Below are 18115 nucleotides of genomic sequence, written 5' to 3'. Positions count from 1 at the left end.
AATCATCACATTGTACACCTTAATCTTACACAATGTTATATGTCAATTATATCTCAATAAAGCTCGGAAAAACCTCTGTCTTCTTATAGAGCTTATTTTCTAATGGGCACAACAAAGTACAAACAGGTACTTATGACTCACTCCACAGATCCACTCCCACATGAAGCAAGCAAAACTGATGAAAAAAAATTTTTTTTAAAAAAGTAAAGTCTCTGGAAATTGTCCTAAAGGCATATGGCGAAAAAGAAACATTCAAGGAAATCTACTTAAAACTCATTAAGAACAGCAGGAGTTTGTCATATTTGAACCTCAACTAGCTCCCCTGCCCCCCAGCTCAGTGTGAGAGTAACTCCAGTCACGTGCAGCCAAAAGAACAGCTGTCTTGCCTCCCAGCTCCCAGTCGCATGCAATGGCATCTATCTGGGAGGGGCAGGCTCCCAGTGTTTCCTGTATTCCTCCAGCAATCTCTTTTAGAGGCTGCCTTGTAGGCGAGTGCCATTTAAAGAGAAGTCAAGAGCTCCTGTTCCTCCAGACCCCACTCCTGTTTCAGGTGTACCATACTGAGAATACTGAGGCCCCAGTCACCCTCATTTTGACTAAATAGGGTAGAGCTTCCAGGCCACAAAGGAAAATGAGAAGACCACAGGCTACTATGCCCATACGGCACTATGCGCCTAAAATACCTGTGTCACAGAGAGAAGAATGCCGCTGTATCCACTCCTACATCTGGGGCATGGCTCAGAGATTTTTGCCAAGGGGGAAAGGCAGGTCGTAGAATCAAGAGGTCCAAAGCTCTCTCCAAGGAACTGACTTTATTTAAAAGAGTGTACAGGATGGTTAAGCCTAAAGGCACTCAAAAATCAGTGAAGGTATGGTGAAAAGCAATTAAAAAGAGGCTGGTAGTTTCATGAGAGATCTAGGCTAAACCACAGAACAGGTAGTTTACTAGAGAGAAGCAAGGAAAAGACGAATAAGAGTCTACCTGAGATCAAAATGAGCCCCAAATACCCAAAAACTTTTCACAGAAAGGCTTGGGTAGTAAATTGCAGTTAATTTAAGTCAATTTTAGTTATTAGCGTAGTAGTGGTTATCCATTCCCCACTTCCTAGTCCTGTGGCAGTCAGCTATTCACATGTTCCTGGAGCATGCAGGTTGCAGGAGCCTTGCATGCAGCTTGCAGGAGACAGGGTGGACATTAAGAGCCCTGTCCTCTAAATATGAGGGATTTGTGCTCTGTTTGCTCACTGCTGCTTCTGATTGTGGAGAGGCAGACACGGAGACAGGCAGCCACTGTTGCACCCCCCATACCACTGCTGTAAGCCACTCCCCCTCTGAATAAACTGACTTCTTAGGATTTAAAGGGCTGGCACTCTTTTCTCCTTCATTTTTCTCTTTTTCACCCTTTGGGAGTCATACATTTAAAGACGAGGATATTCAAAAGCAACCACAAATACAGGAACATTTAGAAAGTACCACACATGCCCAAGGAGAGGTGCAGGCTCAGAAAAGACTTGAGAAGACCTTAAGTTTTCACCTCACACTGATCCCAGCCCAAAGACATCCTATAACAATTAAACAAACAAATAACACACTTAAAAGCCAGGGAAGGGAGAAAATCTGATCTTCAGAGACACGACGTTGTGCGATTCAAATGTCCAGGTTTCAAGAAAAAAAAAAACAAAAACCACGAGGCATACAAAGAAAGAGGTAAAAAAGAATTTAAAGAAAATGTCTCTGAGAAACACCAGATGGTGGGCGTAGTAAATAAAGACTTTAAAACTGAAACATGCTCTAAGAGCTAAAAGATGATATGGACAAAGTCAAGAAAACAATGTATAAACAAAATTGAAATACCAGTAAAGAGGTAAAAAAGGAAAAAATTCTGGTGCTGAGGACTTCCCTGGTGGCACAGTGGTTAAGAATCCGCCTGCCTATCACTTTTAAGAAAGCTTACAATTGGGCCCTGTACCATCTCAAGTCCTCTGTAGCTCCTCTTGAACATTTTTTGCCATAATAATAATTATTATATTTTTTTAAATTTTTATTTATTTATTTATTTTTGCAGTACGCGAGCCTCTCACTGTTGTGGCCTCTCCCGTTGCGGAACACAGGCTCCGGACACGCAGGCTCAGCGGCCATGGCTCACGGGCCCAGCCGCTCCGCTGCGTGTGGGATCTTCGCGGACTGGGGCACGAACCCGTGTCCCCGGCATCGGCAGGTGGACGCTCAACCACTGCACCACCAGGGAAGCCCTGAAAGTTATTCTTTTAAACAGATTCACTCAACGGCTCCGCATCCCACTGCGGTGTTTTGCAGTCTCTTGCAGTCCTGAAAGAACTAGCCTCAGTGAGCTACAGAGCCAAGCCACGCGGGGTAGAGAAGCCTCCTCTTTCATGCATAACCCTTTAAACTCTCCGGGAGGGTGTAGCACCAGGGCTTATGGGAAATGTAGTCTTACGTTCCCTGGCTCACACTGCGCGTGGTTCAGTAAGCCCCTCTGCCGCGGCTCGTCCTGCGCACGTGCAGTTCACTAGCCCCGGTGTCTCGCTTTTCCGTGTCTTGCGGAGAAAATCCTGGACCGTCTAGGTCTGCGCGCGCTCAGAGAGCGGGTGCTGCCTGAGTCAGAGCTGCGGGTGAGCCCGAGTTGGGTGAGGGCCGAGGGGTTCCGGTGCGGCTTGAGGACTGGTGGGAGGTAGCAGTGGGAAGGAACCCCGCGGTGTGACCCCCGGTGAGAGAGCCTGCGCGGAAGGATGGGGGCGGCCTCGGCTGCGAGGAGGGATGGCGGGGTCGGGGCGCCTCTGTCAGGGGAAGGGGCGACCTCGGTCGTGGGGATGCGGACGTACGGAGCCCCGAGAGGCTGCCGAATCCACGCGACTGCGGGAGGGGGGGCGTGAGTTTTGTATCCAGGCGGAGCCAGGTGTAAATTAATTACTGCTGGCAAGATGATTGATCTACCTGAGACGAGGTTTTCTCATCTGTAAAACGAGAGTATTGATATGTACCACACGGGGTTGTTCTGAGGATTAAGTTTTTACATACGTTTTGAAAATACGGACGTAAAGTTTTTACATATAGCACATAACGTATAGTTGATATTAGCTGATAAGGTGTTTGGAAGAGACTTTGCTGTTTTCATTAGCTGTTTTGTTTAATCTTCACAACAGCCTGTATGTAACTGTTTTCTATTTTGACAAAAAAGGAAAACTGAGGCTCAGAGGGTTCAAGTGAAATACACCAGGTCACACAGCCACGGTAGATATCCAGCCTAAAACCAGCAGTGTATTCCTCACAGCACTTCCCGCGGGGCACAGGGAAACAATCCCAAAGTGTGTGGAGTGAATCTCACCTTGTGGTCGGGTATTCTGGGATTTCTTGCCATCTCGGAACCCTTGGGGCAGACTACATAATGTGTTGCTTGGACTGCAACACTGTCCAATCTTCAGCATCCTCAGTGGCCTTGGAGTTTAGACAAGTAAGTTCTGTGACATTTGGAGCCCGGAATGAAACTTCTAAATAAGATGATTTTGTCCTTTAAGCCTAGGTCCTGTTCCTTTGCAAGTAACAATCTTTATCCTGCTCAGAATGAGCAATGCTTCGCTAATATCACTGCATCCAGAAGACCTCACCACGATGGTGAAAGGTCTGGACCAAGTTTCAGGAAAGATAGGTGAGTGGGGCCCTGAGAGTGGTGGGCAAGGAAGTGTTCATTCTTTGGAGGGTTCACGTGGGCATGGTCTGCAGAGAGAGATCACTAGGCCCAGCTTTTAATAAGCGTACCACGCCTTCAGCCTCCACTCACTTTCTCCAAATTCTGAGCTGCTCTCCTGTGACATCCGTCATGATGTGTGCCCCCTAGAGGGATGCTGGCTGCTGCATCTACCCTGACATCATCTGTGTCTGCTTCATTCCAAAGCTGAGAAACCTTGACTGTGAGTGTACAAGTAACCTGCCCATAGACGCCCAGTTTGTTAGTGGTGGAGCCAGGAGTAGAAAAAGGCTGTCCATGTTATAACGGGTAAGTCACCCACCAGGTTTCATTACAACTCAGTTAGAAACAAACAAGTTTTTAAATAGACCTTTTCCTGAAGGAACTCCCCCATCCCTTTCTGCAGGGTGATTTCTCTGACTCGAAGGGTAGGCAACTCAGTAGGATATAAGCAAACATATCTTGAGTACTTTTCCTACAGCGTTGATGATGAAAATAATGGTTTGTCTTCTGATGTAATATTATTTGTTCAATTAGTCCTGAATTGGTTCTAAAAGAAAAATGAAATTAATAAATCATTAGGAAGTAAATCCGGGGTTAAATTGCTCAGCCAGGCTCTATAACTTGGCTGTCAGAGTTGCATATGTGAATTCTCCCTCCACATAGTTCTTGCTGACTCCTCAGAGACCAGAGAAACTTTTTCCCACAGAGGGGCATTTAACCAGCCGGTAGGCAGAAGTTCTTAGGAAGCTCAAAGATTCCTAGCAGCCAGATCTCACATGACCCACTCCTGTTTTCTTTTCCCATAGCTGTACATACAGCCTTCTCTGTACTTTCCCAAAAGGAACAGAAAAAGAACAAGTCCCCGGTGAGTTGTTGTTTATTCATTTCTCACATTGTCTTCCATTGCAAAAATGATTCAAGATTAAAATGATAAAAATTATTAAGGAATATATAGAGTTAACAGATCTAAAACAAGGAAAAGTCAACATTTAATTATATGGAGATAATCCTAGTTGCTTTGTTAGTATGTATATTACACATATTTTATAACTCATTTTTACAATAATAATTATGTGCAGATTTATCTCTGATACTTTGTACAAAAGGAAAATGCTTTGCTTTGACTCTAAGAATAAACAAAAGTAACTCGTCATGGAATATAAAGACTTTCTGTCCTGAAGTGTGAAAACAATTTCTTTGTCTTAATGAAAGTGTGGTAGTTGACAACCTCACTTAACAAGCGTGAAGTGGATGCTACCTCTGTTTCTCTTCTCTGACTGTTCTTTAGTGGGCACAGGAGGCAGAGAGCCAAAGCGTGACTCAGTTGATGTAAGGTGACGATTTCTTCTGTCTGCTTCTTGGTATGGTCTTCTTCCTGTTGCCTTTTAGCAAAGCTTATCCCCACGCATTCCTCCTCGGTCCATTATAATTCTTACCTTACTATTGTTCTTGACTAATTTCATACCATGTGGATTTTTAACTATATCCGAGGATGAGACAACCACTCCAAATCTGAAATTCAGAAGCTGAATTTTGTGCCTCGTTAGGTAAGTAAGACCTATCACTGGTCAGACATATTTTCAAAGCAAACTGTTGATTTTTTCCTATAGGGTTTTTGCAAAGAGTTAGTATATTAGTTTCCTATGGCTGCTGTAACAAGTTACTCCAAATTTGGCGGCCTAGAACAACAGAAATTTATTGCCTCGCAGTTCTGGAGGCCAGAAGTCTGAAATCAAGCTGTTGTCAGGGCTGCACTCCTGCCTAAGTTTCTAGAGAAGACTCTGTTCCCCATCTCTTTTGGCTTCTGGTGGCTGTTGGGAGAGAGGGAGGAGATGGAATGGAAAGAAAACCAAGATGAAGAAAAATATTCCTTAAACCCTGTATCAGTCAGGGTTTTCCAGAGAAACAGAACCAATAGTGTGTGTGTGTGTGTGTGTGTGTGTGTGTGTGTGTACACATATATGCATATAACACATGTACACATACTCATATATATTCATACATGTATATATTCATCCATTTTAAGGAATTGGCTCACGTGATTGTGGAGACTGGCAAGTCTAAAATTTGTAGGGCAAATTGGTAGGCTGGAAATTGTCAGTTATAAATATATATGGAAGTTGAAAAATAATACAGCTAATATTTAGTACCAAGTTCCCCTTCCCTGAGTTCCTCTAGCTGCAGGTCTAGAATGTCTCCAGTGGCAGCAATGTCAGCAGTCCCACAGCTATTTCTTCTAAAACACCATTTATATTCAATTTGAATTTCATTTCTAAAAAACCCCTTTCATTTCTTTATTGCTCCTTCATCTTTGTTGGCCAGTTCCCTGTTGCAGTTAACTGTTTTTGCAAATGTCTTATTGCTGAGAGACAAGAGGCAACACAACTACATGCTTTGCTGTGTGTGGTGAATGCACAGCAACCAGTCACAGGCAGACTTTGGAAAAACCGACATGATTGATCATTGTTCATGATGTGTGTCTGTTATCTCGTAGTGATTTGTGGACTGAAAAACAAGCAGTGAAGTTTCTACTTTGTGCAATTACAGTTATCCTAGTAACTAAAAATCTGACCTGTGTTGTTGGGCTGGTGTTATTTAACTAAATTGTGGTGACTGAAATTCATGCCTATTAGAACCATGCGAAGTTGGACTATCTGTATAGACATAAACATTCATACATACCTATCTATTAACACAAATTTGTAGATGCTTAAAAGTTGTGCCTGGCAGTGTAGGTTATCAGAGACTTAGGAGCACTCTTGTGTAAAGGAATAATCCCAAGATTACACATCATCTATTCCCTGAACAGACCAGGGCATTTTTAAAAATTTATTTATTTTTTGGCCATGCCATGCGGCATGCAGGATCTTAATTCCCCAACCAGGGATCGAACCCGTGCCCGCTGAAGTGGAAGCGTGGAGTCTTAACCACTGGACTGCCAGGGAAGTCCCTAGACCAGGGCATTTTATATTACTGAAGCCCCAAACTCAGTTCTCTCCTGATTTTATGCTGTTTGTTAATCCAGTTTGCATCCATACCAGTTTCTAAGCTTTCTGAGGGTAGAAACAGTGTTTTATGTACTTTATATATCCACAGAAACTAGGACACTTTCATACATATAATGTATTTTATGCTTGTGGACATCTATGTATGTATATACACTGTAAGGGAGCAAAATTTGCCACACCAAAATGTGTCTCTTTGGCATGAGGATTAATTTAGGCTGATTATTATTATTAGTTTTTTACATCTTTATTGGAGTATAATTGCTCTACAATGTTGTGTTAGTTTCTTCTGTATAACAAAGTGAATCGACTTTGTATACATATATCCTCATATCTCCTCCCTCTCGCGTCTCCCTCCCACCCTCGCTATGCCATCCCTCTAGGTGGTCGCAAAGCACCGAGCTGATCTCCCCGTGCTATGCGGCTGCTTCCCACTAGCTATCTATTTTACATTTGGTAGTGTATATATGTCCATGCCACTCTCTCACTTCTTCCTAGCTTAACCTTCCCACTCCCCTCAAGTCCATTCCTCAAGTCCATTCTCTACGTCTGCATCTTTATTCTTGCCCTGCCACTGGGTTCATCAGTACCGTTTTTTTTTTTTAGATTTCATATATATGTGTTAGCATACGGTATTTATTTTTCTCTTTCTGACTTACTTCACTCTGTATGACAGACTCTAGGTCCATCCACCTCATGAACAACAACTCAATTTTTTTCCATTTTATGGCTGAGTAATATACCACTGTATATACGTTAGACTGATTATTTTTAAGAAACAGAAGACTCAGGAAGTCTTTCTTTTTACCTGAAGAATTTAGATATAGGGCCTATTCCTGGAGTAGAGCCGTCACCAGAGAAGCTGCAAAGAATGAAGGCTATATGTGGTTGGGGAAACTCTACAGCAGCGGTCCCCAGCCTTTTTGGCACCAGGGACCAGTTTTGTGGAAGACAGTTTTTCCATGGGATGGGGGCGGTGTTCGGGGATGGTTCAGGCGGTAATGTGAGTGATGGGGAGCAATGGGGAGCAGCACTTTCTTGCCCACCACTCACCTCCTGCTGTGCCGGTCCAAGGCCCAGGGTTTGGGGACCTGTGCTCTACAGCGCCTAGAGATCAGTGTCTATTCTGTGTCCCATTGTCTCTGCAGGCCCAGTAAACCTTTGTTCACCAAACTTTTGCTTTTCCATTTCCATGTAAATTGCCTTCCTCCCCTTTGAAGTCCCAAATCACTACCACTAACATCCTTTTTTATCTTTTGCTCAAGATGGTATTTAAAGTGAGGGTTTCAGCCATTTTGGCAAGTTACTTAGCTTTCCTGGGTCTCTCCGCTGTATACATTTTATTAAACTTTTGTTTGATTTTCTTTTGTTAATCTCTCTCATGTCAGTTTATTTTTTTTATGGAAGTATAGTTAATTTACAATATTATATTAGTTTCAGTTATATAGCATAGTGATTCAGTATTTTTGCAGATTATACTCCATTATAGATTATTACAAGATAATGGCTATAATTTCCTGTGCTATACAGTATATCCTTGTTACTTATCTATTTTATACATACATAGTAATTTGTATATGTTAATCCCATACCCCTCCTCCTTTCCCTCTCCCCTTGGTAGAAATGTAAATTGGTGCAGCCACTATGGAAAACAGTATAGAAGTTCTTCAAAAACCTAAAAATAGAATTGCCATACTATCCAAGGAATTCCACACCTGGGTGTATACCCAGAAAAAAATGAAAACACTAATTCAGAAAGGTACATGCAGGGCTTCCCTGGTTGTCCAGTGGTTAAGGTTTTGCCTTCCAATGGGTTCGATCCCTGGTCGGGGGGCTGTCCCGCATGCCTCGTGGCGAAAAAACCAAAGCATAAGAAACAGAAGCAATGTTGTAACAAATTCAAAAAGGACTTTAAAAATGGTCCACATCAAAAAATCTTTAAAAAAAAAAAAGGTACATGCACCCCAATGTTTATAGCAACTTTATATATAATAGCCAAGACATGGAGGCAACCCACGAGCCCACCAACAGATGATTGGATTAAGAAGCTGTGTGTTACTCAGCCATAAAAAAGAATGAAATTCTGCCATTTGCAGCAATGTGGATGGACCTAGAGAATATTTGGTTAGTGAAATAAGTCAGGCAGAGAAAGACAAGTACTGTAGGACGTCGCTTATATGCAGAATCTAAAAAATAATACAAATGAATGCATATGCAAAACTGAAACAGACTCACAGATACAGAAAACAAACTTGACCTAGAGAATATCATCCTTCCTTTTATCCATGTGGTGTAGCACATTGATTGATTTGCAAATGTGGAACTATTCTTGTGACCCTGGAATAAATCCAACTTGGTCATGTTGTAGGATCCTCTTTACATATCATTGGATTTGGTTTGCTAATATTTTGTTGAGGATTTTTGCATCTGTATTCATCAAAGATATTGGCCTGTAATTTTCTTTTTTTGTAGTGTCTTTGTCTGGTTTTGGTATCAAGGTAATGGTGGCCTCATAGAATAAATTTGGGAGTGTTCCGTCTTCAGTTTTTTGGAATAGTTTGAGATATGTATCTGGTAGAATTCCCCTGTGATCCCCTGACCAGGGATCAAACCCGTGCCCCCTACAGTGGAAGCACGGAGTCCTAACCACTGGTCTGCCAGGGAATTCCTGAAGGGAGTTTTTAAATTACAGATTCTATTTCACTTCTAGTGGTTGTTTTGTTCAAATTGTCTGTTTCCTCTTGACTCAGTCTTGGCAGGCTCTGTGTTTCTAGAAATTTGTCCATTTCTTCTAGGTTGTCCATTCGTTGGCATATAACTGTGTCAAAGCCTCTCTTACGATTTTTTTTTATATCTCTGTGGTATCCAAATTGGAAATGAAGAGGTAAAACTCTCATGTCAATTTAATTCTTAGAGCAGCCAGAAGAACCCAGAAGGGTGGAGGAAAATTTCTTCCTCTCTGACAACATTACGCATGAATTAATAGATTAATTGGGTATTTTCACTATGTTTCTCTTTGTCCCACCACATATACACAAAACAGGGAATATAGTAAACATAAAAACTTTTTCTAATAAGCTCAACAGTGAACATGGTGAGGAATTAGTTCCTAAATATCTTTTCTCTGTCATACAGTTGTGAATATTTCAGATTGATCAGATATATGCTCTTACAGGGATCAATTTCATTTGAGGATGTGACTGTGAACTTCACCCAGGAGGAGTGGGGTCAGCTGGACCCTGATCAGAGGACTTTGTGCAGGGATGTGACGCTGGAGAACTACAGAATCCTCATCTCATTGGGTAAGCAGAGCTTCTCTAAGTAACAACATCAGACCTATCCTTTCTTTGTTACCAAAGCATATGGATCGTTTGTAGAGTTTAATGATATTTAGGTTTGGACACTAGGAATATTGTTTGTGTTTTCACCTCCCCATTGAAAGAGTCCAGTGGGCTCCTTCATTGTGCAGTTCCTGAAGCTGGTCCTTGGTTTTTCTTCTGAGTTCCTGAAGCCAGGCAGTGTTCTCTATATCCCGTATCACTTTCCACTATCAGGGCATTGCATTGCCAAACCAGAGGAGATCTTCAAGTTAGAGCAAGAAGCACCATGGATATTAGAGGAAGAATTTGCAAGCCATTGTTACCCAGGTAAGTAATCCAGGGGAAATTAGATCCCAGGTGGTTGTTTTAGATACAAGCATCTTTGGAGCATTTTGAACAAATCTATTTAGAGGCTCCATCTGTTTGGAATTGACTAAGGATATTTAGCCTACATGCCTCAGATACCTAAATTCACCACCAGATATAGTCTCACACATAAATGTTTTCTTTTTCGCTTGGCTTTTTAGTAGTTTAATCCCTATTACCTGTACCTTGAATTTCATTCCTATCTCGTAATAAATATTTTATCTTAGTTAGTCTCCTTTCCTCTAAGCATTCTCAGTTGCCCACATTCCCTTCTATCAAGGACTCCTTTTGTTTTCAGGAGTTAATTAATTAATTAACTTAACCAATACTGCTTGAGCACTTGGTCCATGCCAATCATACTCTAAATGAAAGAGATACACAGGAGTGGGTGAAATAAGTCCCTTGCTCTCAGGGAATTTACTTATTAGCAGGAAACAGACACAGGAACCTGACTGCCCTGTGAGAAAATGATGTACAGGTGTGGCAAGAGTAGAAGCAAGGAGACCAGTCAGGAAAAGAGATAATGCCATTGACTAGGTTTAGGGGGACAGAGTGTATAAAGTGATGGAGTTCTGGATGTATGTTGACAGTGCGGTTAACAAAATTGGCACATGGACTCTAATCTACCTCCTCTAAATACTTCATTCCTCTGGTAATTTCTTAGAACAACATCCTTGTCTACTTGTGCTCCCTGTCACATTTACTGCATAATTCTCTTGATTGGGCATATTTTACTGTGAATTCCACTCTTTGTAATTCATCCATTCTTACTGAACCTTTAATTCTCTATTCCTGATGTTTCTTTCACCCCTTCTATCCATTTTGGAAGGTATATTCGTGAAGGGCCACATAAATATATGTACATTCATTGCCAACTTTACTCTCCCCTTTTCTACCCCGGTAGCTTTGATTAGTTGGTTCACTGTCACCCCGTCCCCTCAGCTCCTCAGAAAAGTGGAGGAAATGGAAAAATTTATTTGGAACTTTTATCTCAAAAGAATGATTCTGAAACCAAAGAGTCAGATAAATAGTATTTGTGTATTAGCCCAATTTTATAAGTAGTTTAATTCATAATGTATGTTTAATTTTTCTTATTTTTAGGTGAATTGAAAGTTGATGGCATGATAAAGAGCAAAGAAAACCAAGACAGACATTTATGGCAGGCTGCATTTATCAATAACAAAAAAGTAGTTACTGTGAAAGAGAATGTATTAAGAAAACCATTTAATTTTTGCATAGACTGTATTCCTTCCAGAAGAAGGCCCAGTAAATATAACCTAGATGGAATCAGTTTAGAAAATACATCAGAGTTAACCAATAATAATAGAAACTATTCAGGAAAGAAATCTGATGATACCAATGGGTGTGAGAAATTGATTCCTGAAATTAATCATGAGAAAACTCATATTGGAGAGAAACTTAATGATTTTAATAAAAATGAGAGCACTTGCTATCATAATGAGGATTTTATTCAGCAACAGGAGAGTCACAGTGTGGAGTAACTATTTGAATATAATGAACACATTAAAGCGTTCCACGGTAATGCCCTCTTCATTACTCAAGAATGAACTCACACAAGAGAGAAACTCTGTGATTATGGTGAATATGAGAAAACGGTCAAGGATGAGTCAAACCTCATGTTACATGAGGTAATTTACTCAAGGAAGAATCACTATAAACTTAATGAATGTGGGGAAACCTGTGATAAGTCAGTCCTCTGGAAGAAACGTCATAGACTTCACATGGGTGAGAAATACCACGAGCGTAACGTATGTGGAAAAGCCTTCTTCCAGAAGTCAAACCTCACAGTACACCAGAAAACACACACAGGAGAAAAACCCTATCAATGTAATGAATGTGGGAAATGTTTTTACCATAAGCCAGCCCTCACTGTATATCAAAGAATTCATACAGGAGAGAGACCCTATGAATGTACTAAGTGTGAGAAAACCTTCTATCAGAAGTCAGCTCTCCATCGTCAACATCAAAGAACACACACAGGGGAGAGGCCATATAAATGTAGTTAGTGTGGAAAATCTTTCTCCCAAAAGTCAGACTTGACTGTGCATCAGAGGTCTCACACAGGAGAAGAACCTTATAAATGTTATGAGTTTGAGAAATTCTTCAGTATAAAGTCAAAACTTACTATACATCAGAGAATAGGCTCAGGGGAGAAGCTCTACGAATGTAGTGAATGTGGGAAGATGTATTATATGAAGTCAACCCTCAATAAACATCAAAGACTTCACACGGGAAGAAAATATATGAATGCAGTGAATGTAGGAAGACCTTCTGTGGGAAGTCAGTTCTCCTTAAACACCAGAGAACTCATACAGGGGAGAAACCTTACGAATGTGTTGAATGTAGGAAAACCTTTTCTGAGAAGTCAAGCCTCAGTAAACATCAGAGGATTCATACCGGGGAGAAACCCTTTGAATGTAACAAATGCAGGAAAACTTTCTGCCAAAAGTCACAACGCATTCAACATCAGAGAATTCATACAGGGGAGAGACCCTACGAATGTAACGAACGTGGGAGAATGTTTTGCCAGAAGGCCTCCCTCAATGTACATCAGAGAACACACACAGGAGAGAAACCCTATGATTGTAACGAATGTGGAAAATCTTTCTATAATAGTTTATCCCTCGTTAAACATAAGAGAATTCACTCAGGGGAAAAACTCTATAATTGTAATGAGTGTGGGAAGACCTTCAGCCACAGACCCACTCTTGCCACACCTCAGGGAATACACACAGAAGAGAAACAGCATAAAGACATTTATACAAAACACTCCTCCCACAATTCAGAGCCTTTGGTATGACAGAAACTATATCTGGGGAAGAAACTCTATGCATGTAATGAATGTGAGAAGTCCTTCTGCCAGAAGTTAGCCTTCAGTTTATATCAGAGAACTCACACGGAAGAAACCCTGGCAGTGTTTTTATCAATATACATTTCATTTTGCTACTCAGCACGTTGCTAGTCTGTATTTCTGAGGTTCTCTTGCAACCACATGGGACAATGTGAATGAGAACTGGCCAATGGAATGTGAGCATAATGATGTCATTCACTTCTATGTCTGAGACATAATGGGCTCCTTGACAGTCCTTTGTGTTCTCTGTTCTCTGTGGGGTAGGAATGTAGTTGCCTTCCATTGAGAGGTCTGTATGCACTGTATGTTGGTGAACTCACACAAGAGTGGAGACTCCTGTCAAAATCCTGAATGCTTAGAAGCCTCATCCATGAATCAAACTCACTGTAATGGGAAAAATCAGAGTCAAGAAATCTATTGGTTACAACAAATGTAGAAAGGCTTTACTAAAAGGTGATATTTCACTGAACCTCAGGTAAATCAGAGTACAGTAAAACTTTATAAACGTTTGGCTTTCTGAAAGTTTTCAGTAAAACATACTTTATTATATTTCAGAGAATTTTTACTGAGGGAAACAATTTAGAAAACAGAAATATTTTTTTAGAAAAATGTTTTGGTAACAAAACTTTTGCTAAATATAATAAAATATTTATATGTATGTAGCCGCTGTAGTACATGTGTTTTTGTAAAATATCACAAATATTTCGAATGAATCATGTATACAGTGTTATGTATGTGTGAAAATTCCTTGAGCTGTGGGAGACTTTTATATGAGTGTATTGTATAATATTTTCCGTGTTTAAAATTTTCACTGGAACCCAATAGAATCAAACTAAAACATCAAGATCCTTAATTTAATGACCATTATGACATAATTATCATTGTAAATGTCACTGCAGTCTTTTATATTTTAACACTATATATATATATATTTTTAATTAATTTATTTTTGGCTGCGTTGGGTCTTCATTGCTGCGTGTGGGCTTTTCTCTAGGTGTGGAGAGCAGGGGCTACTCTTTGTTGCGGTGCGTGCGTGGGCTTCTCATTGTGGTGGCTTCTCTTGTTGTGGAGCACGGGCTCTAGGCACGTGGGCTTCAGTAGTTGTGGCACATGGGCTCTGTAGTTGTGGCTCGCAGGCTATAGAGTGCAGGCTCAGTAGTTGTGGCGCATGGGCTCAGTTGCTTCATGGCATGTGGGATCTTCCCAGACCAGGGCTTGAACCCGTGTCCTCTGCTTTGGAAGATGGATTCTTAACCACTGTGTCACCAGGGAAGTCCAAACACAATATATATTTTATGTGAGATTATATGTGACACATTTAAAGTATCATGCTACATGACCCTTGAATAACGCAGGGGTTAGGGACACTGAACCTCTGTGCAGTTGAAAATAAGAGTATAAATTATAGTTGGCCTCTGTATCATGGTTCCACATTCACAGATTCAACCAACCATATATCATACAGTCCTGTAGTATTTACTATTGAAAAAAATCCACATATAAGTAGACCCACACAGCTCAAACCTGTGTTGTTCAAAGGTCAACTGTACACACATCTTCTCTACTATGTCCTGGTGTATATTAATGGGTATGGCCATTGTTACTGAATGGTCTGTTCAGTAAAGAAGCCAACAGTATTTTTGCCAGCCACATGTTTCTCTAATAACAATTATTTACATACAAAATAGAGGCTAAGTTCACAATTTTTACCTCTAGCATAAGCCTGAGTTTAAGAAAGCAGCTGTGAACAGTAATGCTTGAGAAAACAACCCCCTCTTTCAATGTCCTGAAATGTTTAAATGGGGACCCTAAGTAGGTTTGAGTGTACCAGCCCAGTTTAGATGGAATTAGGAATTATTTGTATAGTAACATGCTATATATCGTTGTCTTTACTTCCTAGTATTAGCAACCATGGTATGGTGCAGAAGTTGGCAGACGTTTTCTGTAAAAGGCCATATAGTAAATATTTTAACCTTGTAGGCCACATGTGCTTTCTGTCACTTTTTTTTCACAACCTGTAAAAACCATTCTTAGCTCATGGCCCATTGGAAAACAGGTTTGGCCTGTGGGCCAAAGTTTGCTGACCTCTGATGTAGCAGTTAAGAGCATGGACTCTGGAACCAGAGTTACTAGACTCAAATCCCAGTTCTACTGCATATTAGCTGTGTGACCTGGGCCAAATCCCTTATCTGTTCTGCAGTGCCTTATTTGCAAAATGATGATAATGATATTACCTACCCCATAGGGTTCTAGTGGAGATTAGGTAAATTAGTAAATGTAAAGTACTTAGACCATTGGATAGAGTGTAGTGTTAGCTTTTCTATGAGTAGCATAATTTCCTTGCAACAGATTTGTAGGAGCTTTTACAGACTTGTGATCAGTTATTCACCAGCTGTCTCTCACTTGTTCCATGCCAGCAGAATGTTATTTTTGTTTCACTGTCCACCTTTCCTCTGTATGATACAGGAGATAATGATCTAACCTAATTTATTTTCAGCTTTTTGGCTATGACTGATAAATAAAATTGTAAGATACAGTTGGCCCTCCATACCCGAGGGTTCTACATCTATGCATTCAACCAACCACGAATTGAAAATATTTGAAAAATAAATTCTGGAAAGTTCCTAAAAGCAAAACTTGAATTTACTGCATGCCAGCACTGTTTACATACCATTTACATTGTGTTTACAACTATTTACATATTATTTGCATTGTATTGGGTATTATTTAATCTAGAGTTGTGTTTACAACTATTTACATATTATTTGCATTGTATTGGGTATTATTTAATCTAGAGTTGGTTTAAAGTACATGAGAAGGCATGCATAAATTATATGCAAGTAATACACCATTTTATATAAGGGATTTCAGCATCCATGAATTTTGGTATCTGATGTGAGTCCTGGAACCCTTTCAGGACATTTGGTCCTGTCCAAAACATCCATTGCGACATTTGGTCCCTGATCCATTAAATAATGCAAACATTTAACTTCATTAAAAATTTATGTAATTTTTGTTGTAATTCATGATGGATTTTGGATTTCACATTTATTCTTCCTCGTCGTGAAGTTTGGCAGGGTTGCTCTTCAGTCGATGACCAACTGCTCCTGAGTATATATTGACCTGATTATTGGTTTCATGTTCGTTATATCTGCTAACAATTTTGGTTATATGAATTTGATTTTGTTAGTATCGTTGTGAAATTGATGGCCCTCTTTGAATGTGACCACCAAGAACTGGGTGATAACTTATTCATTGCTTTGCTATTCATCCTTTAACACTTCAGTAAATCTCCAAATTGAAGGATGATGCACTACCATCAGCTTTGGAAATTTGTTATGCCAGCCTTTCACTGTGTTGTTTGTCCTCTGATCACCAGTTAGTACTGATGTATACACATTCCAAGTTTCTGGTGGAAATCTTGCAGTTTCTGGTTTTCTGCTTCTGCCATGCCTTCCATGAACATATACTCTCTCTACATAATCCATTAGGTATCTAAATTTTCTTTTGCAGTCTCCACAGTGTACTCAAAAGTTTCATTTATAACTTCCATAGGCAAATGGAAGTTCAAACAACAGGGATGTACAGGTGTTACTGTACATTGTCATATACCCTGGCGTTAGATCCAAAGAAGACATGTTTTACCACAGTGATTGTGTAACAAGCATTCTTTTACTTATGCACTTGGTAAGGGGAATTGAATCTTACTGATATTTGCAATCTTGAAATTCATCATGCATGATGAAGGGTTAATGTTGAGGTTTCTTTCCCATGCAAATTCAAGTACTTTCTCATACATGTATATCTGTGTCTTCTCATCCTTTCATTGTCAGTGCATAAATCAGTGGCATAGTATAACCCAGTACTAGACTGTGCACAGTAAATAATTGAGTGACATGTGTTGGTGTCATCTTGAAGATGCCATCAGTGAATCTTGTTGTACTGGCACTGATATAGTGAATATTGTCATCAGTTGTGTAAATAAGAATTCTTTTTTCATCTTGAGCACCAGAATCGTGCATAAAAAATGGTTTGCCTCATCTGGTCACTTTACACTCCTCTGGAATTTCAGTTCCATGCAATGATGTTGGGTTTGGAGGTCAATGGGTTCTGGAGCTCCCACCATCTCCCCTTTGGAATATATTCAGGGTTTCATAAGCAGGTATGAGGAAACTGACATTGTTAATTCAGCATATTTCCTAACCAGCAACCCCAGGTTTTTATAATCTTGTTCATACACGAACTACATGTTCCTTGGGAGTGTCAGTAGCTTCCATCATATTCTCTGAAAAGTTGGTAACTCAAGAATGCAGTTCAGATGAGACCCCCAGGAAGCTCTCAGATGTCCTAGACTATGCCCCCCAATCACCATTTCACTGGTTCAGTCTGCCTGGAGAGCAAGGTTAAAGAGTTGGAGCTGAGTGTCAGAGCTTCATTTGGAATTTTGTGATCAAATGTGTGGACTCAGCAGTTGCTCCTATGACAACTTAAGTGGCCATGAAAAATCATGTAGATGGCTCCAAGAGAGGTTCAAGGGAATCCATCTGATCCTTCCTTGTCTTGTGATCTTTCTTAGCACAGAACAAGGAGCTTTCCCTTGTTGGCTCAATCAGAGCCCTTTTCCTCTGAAGTGAGGGATAAAGGACAAGATATCAGGTCTCTTTCTGCTTGAGGATAGGTAAGGACAATGATCTTTGTGTGGGCAGGATAGCTTTAACACCTAGAACTGTCTGAGGTTTTATTCAAATAAAAATCGCAAAGATTTGTTCCTTCAACTTAGGAGAGATGCTAGTAACAACTAGGCTGGTTTGATGAGTTACTATTGTAAAAGTTGCATGCGAAG

The 18115-nt window shown here is 40.4% G+C and overlaps 1 protein-coding gene and 1 pseudogene across 10 annotated transcripts; both read left to right on the top strand.

Moving 5' to 3' along the window:
• The first annotated feature begins 2261 nt into the window (after window positions 1-2261).
• LOC137209362 (zinc finger protein 510-like) lies at window positions 2262-13870 on the top strand. 10 transcript variants are annotated; one of them, XR_010936003.1, is made up of 9 exons: window positions 2272-2633; window positions 3200-3667; window positions 3914-4015; window positions 4516-4574; window positions 4998-5043; window positions 5201-5256; window positions 9890-10016; window positions 10157-10361; window positions 11502-11558. XR_010936003.1 is itself a non-coding variant. In XM_067710990.1 (6 exons), exons 2-6 carry the CDS (start codon window positions 3583-3585, stop codon window positions 11503-11505), a joined length of 420 nt encoding a protein of 139 aa, XP_067567091.1. In that variant the 5' UTR covers window positions 2262-2633; window positions 3200-3582; the 3' UTR covers window positions 11506-11558. The 10 variants fall into 10 exon arrangements, 4 of the variants coding, with proteins under 4 accessions (XP_067567091.1, XP_067567090.1, XP_067567088.1 ...); XR_010936002.1 differs by having other exon boundaries at window positions 4998-5070; XR_010936000.1 differs by having other exon boundaries at window positions 2277-2633; window positions 4998-5256.
• On the top strand, window positions 12038-14216 carry LOC137209361 (zinc finger protein 33B-like; annotated as a pseudogene).
• Window positions 14217-18115: the final 3899 nt, after the last annotated feature.

This window comes from Pseudorca crassidens, chromosome 16, assembly GCF_039906515.1.
Source record: "Pseudorca crassidens isolate mPseCra1 chromosome 16, mPseCra1.hap1, whole genome shotgun sequence".
Classification (NCBI taxonomy): domain Eukaryota; kingdom Metazoa; phylum Chordata; class Mammalia; order Artiodactyla; family Delphinidae; genus Pseudorca; species Pseudorca crassidens.
The sequence above is the reverse complement of the archived record's forward strand: the minus strand, read 5'-3'. Positions and strand labels throughout refer to the sequence as shown.

Coding starts and splice junctions, on each gene's coding strand:
- LOC137209362 (XM_067710987.1), top strand. CDS start 3,583: ATGAGCAATGCTTCGCTAATATCACTGCATCCAGAAGACCTCACCACG. Junction 3,668..4,515: donor CCAAGTTTCAGGAAAGATAG/GTGAGTGGGGCC, acceptor CTTTTCCCATAG/CTGTACATACAGCCTTCTCT. Junction 10,362..11,501: donor TGCAAGCCATTGTTACCCAG/GTAAGTAATCCA, acceptor TCTTATTTTTAG/GTGAATTGAAAGTTGATGGC.